The sequence below is a fragment of the Silene latifolia genome, chromosome Y (genome assembly GCF_048544455.1).
Source record: "Silene latifolia isolate original U9 population chromosome Y, ASM4854445v1, whole genome shotgun sequence".
NCBI lineage: Eukaryota > Viridiplantae > Streptophyta > Magnoliopsida > Caryophyllales > Caryophyllaceae > Silene > Silene latifolia.
Window position 1 is genome coordinate 343,517,484 of NC_133538.1, and position 9,165 is coordinate 343,526,648.

The 9,165-nt window shown below is 41.6% G+C and overlaps 1 protein-coding gene across 1 annotated transcript; it reads left to right on the forward strand.

Annotated features, from left to right (window-relative positions):
* Positions 1-473: 473 nt before the first annotated feature.
* On the forward strand, positions 474-3,258 carry LOC141631521 (uncharacterized). The gene is made up of 2 exons (XM_074444181.1): positions 474-927; positions 1,286-3,258. Exons 1-2 carry the CDS (start codon positions 474-476, stop codon positions 3,256-3,258), a joined length of 2,427 nt encoding a protein of 808 aa, XP_074300282.1.
* The last annotated feature ends 5,907 nt before the right edge of the window (positions 3,259-9,165 follow it).

Below are 9,165 nucleotides of genomic sequence, written 5' to 3' on the forward strand. Positions count from 1 at the left end.
CCCCTATATAACAGACTATCACCATTCATTTAAGGAGTAACGTTGATAATTCACCAAAAGTTGTATTTTAACAATAGAGACTAACTTTGGTTCGTAAAATAATACATTGAAATTTGCAATTGGCGAGAAAAGTTCACGGAGAAGATATGATTATTGACAACCAAATACACTTAACCGGCACTAAAAGATTGTAAACGGATTGAAGCATCCTTAATTGCATTACATACTCGCATTGAAGGGCTTTTACGTGGAGGGCTCTCAAATTTGCATCAAAATTTTATCTTAATTAAATACAACTTCTAATTAAATACGGAGTACAATTAAACTGTTAAGAAAAGTTCGTCAATTACTTTTGTAGTGCCAATTAGTTGTATTCAATGTCTATCACTTTTGTAATGCGAAAGTGCAATTCTATCATCAATTGTACATGTACTCAATGTTAAAAACAAAGCATTTAATTGTACTTGTACTCAATGTCAAATACTCTTAAACATCTTCCGTCCTCGGCCCTTGAAGATTTGTCTATTCCTCAGTTGGACGTTTTTCAGCAAGAATATATTTCTCAACCCGTCACTTCTAATGATGTTGAAAAAGCTTTTTTCTCGATGAAGCCGAATAAATCACCTGGACCTGATGGTTTTCCACCCCGCTTTTATCAACTTTATTGGGATATTATCAAAGATGATATTACTTCGGCAGTCCTTTCTTTCCTAAACTTTGGTCACCTTCTTCCTGCATGGAACAACACACATATTGTTCTCATTCCGAAAGTTGATATACCTGACCATATTTCCCAGTTTCGCCCAATCAGCCTTTGTAACGTCATCTATAGAGCAGCTTCAAAATGTATTGCTTCTAGGCTGAGGAGGGTGATTGATACTATTATTGGCCAAAATCAAAATGCTTTTGTTTCAGGACGTTTAATCAGTGACTGAGGATTTCTTGGTCATGAGATTCTTACTTACATTAATCAACGCAAAAGGGGTACTCGATGTTTTGGAGCTATCAAGCTTGATATGAATAAGGCTTTTGATAGTGTTTCCTGGCCCTTCTTGTTCAGAGTTCTAAAGCTTTTTGGTTTTCCAAAGAAGTTCAGAAGGCTTATTAAAACTTGTGTCAGAACGGTCTCTTTGCAAGTTTGTCATTAATGGTACTCCCTCCAGCCGTATTTTTCCTCAGTGCGGGTTACGTCAAGGCGACCCTATTTCACCATATCTTTTTATCCTTTGTATGGAAATCCTTTCTCTTATGATTAACAAGGCTGAATCTAATTGACTCATTGAAGGTATTAAGCTATCACGGCATAGTCCTGCTATTTCTCATCTTTTATACGCTGATGATTCGCTCTTGTGCATCCGGCTAACATCAAATGGTTGCGAAACTTTGCGTAGCATCTTGAACCATTTCAGTTCTATCTCGGGTCAAATGATTAACTATCAGAAATCATATATCAAGTTCAGCCCCAACTCTCCTGCCGATTTTAAAGAGCATATTACTGATATTTTAAAAGTGCAAACTAAGAGTAATTTTGGACAGTATCTTGGAGTCCCAATCGATTTAGGCAGAAGGAAATTATCGGCTTTCCAGTTTCTCGTTGACAAGATTGCTAGTAAAATTCTCTCTTGGGGCCCTGCAAATTTCTCTCAAGCAGCTAAGTTAATCCTTGTTAATTCAATTTTGATGGCTTCCGTTAATTACGTGGCCTCTGTTCTTCCAATTCCGCTGCAGATTACCGTGAAGATTAATTATCCGATTGACCTTTTCTGGTGGAAGAAATCACATAATAAACGCGCCCAACATTGGTTACCTTTTGAGCAATTACAACTACCAAAATCGGATGGTGGTTTGGGTTTAAAGAATGCAAGACTTGTTAGTCAAGCTCTGTTGGTGAAAATTTTTTGGCGAAGTCAGCATCATTCTACTTCTCTTTTATCCAAAATTACCCGCTCAAAATACCAGAAAGATTTTCCTATCCCTCACAAAATTTCTAAATATTCAGCTGCATCTTTTGGTTGGAAAGGTATTGTCAAGTCCACCTTTTTACTTCGTGACGGTATTGCTTGGAAATTTGGAAATGGAAGATCGATTGATCTAAAAAATGACGCTTGGGTTCTTGGTAACAAACCTTTTTTTAAGTCACAAACACAAGCACAGACGATCAGTTTTGATGATCTCCTGCTAGACTCCACTCACTGGAGCTCTAAGGCTGTTTTCAAATACTTCAATACAGCTTCAGCAAAAAGTATTTGTGCTATGGAACTTCCATCAGAGCCTACGGATGATTATATCTACTGGAAATTCACGGAAGATGGAAGCTATTCTGCTAAATCAGGTTACTCGTACCTTCTTAAATTAGCTCAGCACTCATCTGCTTCAAGATCTCATACTTCTTCTCTTTTTGGTTTGATCTGGAAACTTCCATGTCAACCCCATATCAAGCTTTTTTTGTGGAAAATTGTCAATCAAATTTTACCTACGGCAGATGTCCTAATTCGCAGAGGTATGAATGTGAGTCCTACTTGCTGTTTCTGTCACCTTGATTCCGAATCTCTGTCTCACTTGTTCAGAGATTGTGATATAGTTAAGAGACTGTGGCTTGCTAGCATCCTTGGAATACGGATTGAGCCAGCCTCAAATAACATTCCCTTTCTTACTTGGGTCCAAAAGTGTTTTATCTACTTGTTCAAATCTGATATTCAAGGTATTTGGCAAGCAATGCGCTTTTCTCTCACTCTTTTTGCTATCTGGAAGCATAGGAATAATGTTATCTTTCGTGGCTGCCCTGTTAACCCTATTGCTATTTTACAAGAGGCTGATTTCCTATACTCGCAACAGCATGTTTTTGCGTCCAACACTAAGAGTGATGTGTTCGCCTCAGCCAAGTCTAATATTACCAGGCCTTCAATTTCTTCACCAGAGATCTTTCATCACTGCTTTAAGATTAATGTGGCTTTCAACAAGAAGATTTTGACAGGTTCTTTTCATATCAGATACAACAACCGTATTGATCATGAGGTTAGCAAAGACCTTCGTTGCTCTCGTCTTCAAAGTTCTATTACTGCCCTACTTAAGGCTATGGTTATAGCCTCTGCTGGTAGTCTACAAAATGTTCTTTTCATAGTTGAAAACAACCAACTTCTCCGGTTGCTCGACAAAGATAGTGTGCATAAAGTTCCTATTTCGGTTTCTAATAGTCTTAGTCGCATTAAATTTTATCTTAGTTGTAATATTAACTGGTATGTTAGTGGTTTCGTGTAATACTTTTATTGTCTATAATATGATAGTACACGTTTGTCAAAAAAAAAAATACTCTTAAACAAAATACTCATCCAATTCCGTATTAGTTACAACTCTTAGAAAAGATCTATCTGAAGTGGATCATATATTATTGGTTTCCTCCATATCCTTTTATATTATATCTTGTACTTTCCGATTCTTTTATATTATCTTTTATTATTATTATTGATTTTCTTAAGTGTTTCATTTTTGTTACATTATGTACATCATATTCCGTAATAATGTTTTGACAATATTTGACTAAGTCGAATTTAAACTGTTTCGTAGATCATAATTGTTAGCCCATATTTTAAAGAAAAGATTCAGTTTCTACTACCGTATAGCATGCAGAAGCACAGGCCGCTTCTCATCTTGAGTTAATCTTAGATCTAGGGCACTAAAATAATAATAATAACAAAAAAAATTGATTCTCCATATAATCAAAGTGTTGTATAGTAGTAGTAATAATTAATTCGATTTTTCTAACTTGTATCATAAGGGCACAAATTAATATGCCTAATAGGGGAAGATTGATAAGATATTCTCATTAATTATGGTAAAATTGAGTTTATACTTACATTTGTGATGAGAATATCTTGCAAATCTTTACATATTCAGGCTTATTAATGGAGTTAACACTTCGATAAGGACTCAAACTATTCAAAAATTAATTTTCCACACCTCTTTGTGATGTATGCATATTCTACAAATTCAATGTTCATCATCCTTTTTTCTTTTTTACTTTTCTATGTCCATGCTTTCAATCACCATCCCCATTACCATTTACCTGAATTACCTCCATAGATTATCAGTAACTTACATAATTTAGCTTATAAAAGCGCAAATGATGAAAATAAAAGAAATCAACCAAAGTAATATACGAATTATACAACAAAAGCGCGATACATACACATTGCTTTTGAGAATTTGAGGGTGGGAAATATTAGTCAAGTATCCTGTAGATATGTATCTTTTCTATTATAAGCTAGTGTATTATTTAGTTAGGATCTTTAGCCTTGAATATAGCTAACCATATGTAAATAATATCTTTTTATGCTTATATATTGGAATGAGAAGATCAAACCCTAGCTAAGGGATTACATACTTTCATGGTATCAGGTTGTTTTTCGATCCTTGTGCCTCTTTCCGGTTTTTGCCCACGGCAAAACCCCTTTTGCACCCTCGCCGTTACCTAGCCTCATGCTACCATGGTCGACGGCGACACCTCGAACTCACCTAAATCCTCTCTTCATCCCGTCTATACCGTCACGAACATACAAAACAAGGTTCGTGTCTTAGACGGTGCCAAAGTATCCTACGCGTCATGGGTCAATCTCTTCACACTTCATGCACGCGGATACAAGGTCTTGCACCACATCGATGGCACGCCGGCTCCTGCCAAGACCGACCCACTGTATGCGGCATGGTATGAGATCGATGCCCACGTACTACAGTGGATATACGGCACGATGTCCGATGATCTGCTGCCCCGTGTCCTTGAAGCCGAGTCCACTGCCCAGGAAGCATGGGATCGTGTTAAGAACATCTTTTTTAACAACAAGGACGCTCGCGCCGCTAGCCTCGAAAGCGAGTTTCACAATCTCAAACTTGCGAAATTCCCATCATTCGATGCCTATTGTCAACGACTCCGTGAGCTATCCGGTCAGTTAAAGGATGTTGGTGCTGCCATCACCGATCAAAGGCTGGTTCTCCAAATGGTCCGCGGCCTGCCAAAAGAATACGACACGGTGGCTGCGTACATCAATCAAACACTGCCTAATTTCGAGACCGCTCGCAGTATGATTGAACTCGAGAACCATCGTCAGTCTAGCCGCGACGATGTCACGGCTCTTGTTGCTTCCTCTGCCCCGGCTGCTGACACGAACACCTGGGATGAACCCTCTGCCCCTTCACGCAACAATAAACGTGGAAACAATGGCAAGCGCGGTCATCACAAGGGTGGTAACAACAGCGGCGGTAAGAATCACTCCAAATCCCCATCCTCCACGAATTCTGTTCCGCAAGGTTTTTCGTGGGGACCCATGCCTGGCTGGCCTGCTCCCTGGACCCCACCACCGTGCCCGTATCCAACTTTTCCGGGTTGGAGTAATCCGTGGCAGCCTTGGCCAAATACGGCCCAGTCCTCTGCTTCTCGCTCTGTTTCCACCCGTGGCCCTGCTCGCCAGCCTAGCTCTCCTTTTGGACAGGCCCACGTCGCATCTGACACGAGCCAACAGCAGCAGCAACAAACGGATTTGGCCCAAGTTTTTGCGGCCCTCCAGATGCAGCCGCATCCCTATTCATCAGGTCCGTTTTATATGGACACCGGTGCTTCGTCTCATTTGAGCGCGGATGCAGGTATGTTTCATTTCCCACTCAATTCAAGCACAATTAATTCTATTTACGTCGGTAATGGTGCTAGCATTCCAGTTCTTGGTTCCGGAACTACCCACCTAGCAAGCCCCAATAGGACCCTACACCTTCATAATGTCCTATAAACTCCTAAAATAATCAAAAACCTTATCTCAGTTCGCAATTTACCAAAGACAATAATGTTTCCGTTGAATTTGACCCCTGTGGTTTTTCTGTGAAGGATTTAGCGACTGGGAATCTGATAATGAGGAGCAATAGTGATGGTGACCTTTACCCCGTTTCAACCGAGCCCTCCCAGACGCCATCCAAGCCAAGCCCGCACCTTCTTGCCTTTTCTTCCGACGTCTGGCATTCCCGTCTTGGTCATCCGGGAACCAATATTTTAAGTTTTCTTAAGTCCAAGTCTAGCATTGATTGTAGTAGCAAAATAAATTCGTCTTTGTGTCATTCTTGTCAAATTAGTAAACACAGACGGCTGCCTTTTATTGATTCAACTTCTACTACTCTCGCTCCCTTTGATATTGTTCATAGCGACTTGTGGACTTCACCAATTACAAGCAAAGCGGGTTACAAATATTACCTAATTTTAATCGATAACTTCACACAATTTGTTTGGGTGTATCCACTAAAATTCAAATCCGAAACAGTCACCAAAATTCTAAATTTTCTAAAATATGTAACCACGCAATTCCAACGAAATATCAAAGCTTTTCAGTGCGATTTAGGCCGAGAATTTGACAACAACGATTTCCGCAATTTTGCAAATAATAATGGCCTAGTTTTTCGATTCTCTTGTCCCCAAACATCCTCCCAAAACGGCAAAGCTGAACGTATGATACGCCGTATCAATGAAATTGTCTTAGCCTTACTTCACCATTCCTCCACCCCATCCGAATTTTGGGTCGATGCCCTACACACAGCAGTACACCTACACAACATATTGCCCACCAAACTCCTCCATTTCCGCTCACCCACTTCCGCCTTATTCCATAAAAATCCCTCGTACTCTCATCTCCGTGTCTTTGGGTGTGTCTGCTACCCCAACCTTTCATTAAAACGACCCCATAAACTCGCCCCACGGTCCACAAAATGTGTCTTCCTCGGATACCCGCAAGAGTTCCGCGGATACAAATGTTATGACTTATCTAGTGGCAAACTCATCATCTCGCGCCATGTTACATTTGATGAAACAGTCTTTCCCTTCGCCTCCTCCAAACCCGACACCTCTACAACCTCTGACCCGACCCAATCCTCCCTGCCACCCACCCTCATTGATGCCCTTACCAGACCCGTATCCACACCCACACCCAACCCACCCATCCCTCACTCACCACGTTCCCCTGCCACCCCCAAACTCCCCCTTCCCCTGCCACGCCCCACACCCCACCTTCCCCTGCTGCCCATAACCAGTCCCCTCCTCAACTGTCGCCACCACCTGCCACGCCATCCCCCCCACCACCACCACCCCCTCCCCCACCACCACCACCACCCCGACAGCATAACATGAGTACTCGTGCTATGCACGGTATTTTTAAGCCCAACCCCAAACCCAACATGGTTGCTACCACCACCTCCCCCGCCATATCCCCTCTTCCCAAGTCCCCAAAACTAGCCCTCCAGGACCCTAACTGGAATGCCGCCATGGCAACTGAATACCGTGCTTTGATTGATAATAAAACGTGGGACTTGGTTCCGCGTCCGCGGGATGCCTCTGTTATTCGATGTCACTGGTTGTTCCGTCACAAGTTCAAATCGGATGGTTCTTTACAGCGATATAAAGCTCGCCTTGTGGTTAATGGAAAGTGTCAACAGGTTGGTATAGATTGCGACGAAACTTTTAGCCCGGTGGTTAAGCCAACCACCATCCGGACCGTGCTCAGTCTAGCTACTTCCCGCTCTTGGCCAATCCATCAATTGGATGTCAAGAATGCATTTTTACATGGCGATCTCCTTGAAACTGTTTTCATGCATCAACCGCCAGGTTTTGTTAACCCCTCCGCTCCGCATCACGTATGTCGCCTTCGTAAGTCCTTATATGGTTTAAAGCAAGCTCCGCGGGCTTGGTATCATCAGTTTGCGACATTTATTCAATCACGGGGTTTCCGAAGTAGCGTTTGTGATCAGTCACTATTCATTTATAAGCGTGGGAATCAAACTGCATATCTCTTATTGTATGTCGACGATATTGTTTTAACAGCTTCAAGTGACTCCTTTCTTCGACTGATTATTCGAGCACTATCATCCGAATTTGCTATGACCGATCTTGGGAAGCTTAATCATTTTCTTGGGATTCAAGTTATACGCAATGCACATGGTTTATTTTTATCCCAAGCTCAGTATGCCCGCGACATCCTCAAACGTGCCAACATGGGTTCTTGCAACTCCGTCAGCACTCCTGTCGAACCCGGCGCAAAGTTGTCTTCCACGGCTGGTCCTTTAATCCCGGACTCCACGTTGTATCGAAGCCTAGCTGGTGCACTCCAATACTTAACTATTACTAGGCCCGATATTACCTATGTCGTTCAATAGGTATGTTTATTTATGCACGCCCCTCGTGAGCCACATATGCAGTTCCTCAAGCGCATTCTCTGTTACATTAAAGGAACTATTGATCTTGGTCTCACCCTCTCGAAGTCGTCCTCGCATGACCTAACTGCCTACTCTGATGCGGATTGGGCGGGGTGTCCCGACTCACGACGCTCGACTTCCGGCTATTGTGTCTTTCTTGGTAACAATTTGGTATCTTGGTCCTCAAAACGCCAACCTACCTTATCTAAATCAAGCGCGGAAGCTGAGTATCGCGGCGTTGCAAATGCCGTTCCCGAGACGAGTTGGCTCCGTAATTTATTGTTCGAACTTCACGTTCCCATCTCACGAGCTAGTCTCATTTATTGCGATAATGTCTCTGCGGTTTACCTATCCGGCAACCCGGTCCAACATCAACGGACTAAGCATATTGAAATTGACATTCACTTTGTTCGGGAAAAAGTCCGACTTGGCCTCGTCAAGGTCCTTCACGTCCCCGCTGAGTACCAATATGCGGATATTTTTACTAAAGGCCTTCCCAAGCACTTATTTACTCGTTTTCGTACCAGTCTCAGCGTTTGCTCCGCTCCCGTTCCGACTGCGGGGGTGTATTAGTCAAATATCCTGTAGATATGTATCTTTTCTATTATAAGCTAGTGTATTATTTAGTTAGGATCTTTAGCCTTGAATATAGCTAACCATATGTAAATAATATCTTTGTATGCTTATATATTGGAATGAGAAGATCAAACCCTAGCTAAGGGATTACATACTTTCAGGAAATAATAACCTCGTATAGAACTTCAATTTTTTAGTCATAATTCAATCAACACTTCTTGAGTCGTAGTAAAACAATTTACGGCTAGTTGTAGTTACTTTTGACTCGTAAACTAATTTTTAGCATCTTCCATCCAATTTTAGTATAGTTGATAGGTGTGTAGCATCATCAAACCTGGAAAAAAATGGAATTTGAAGTATATCTTAATGTTT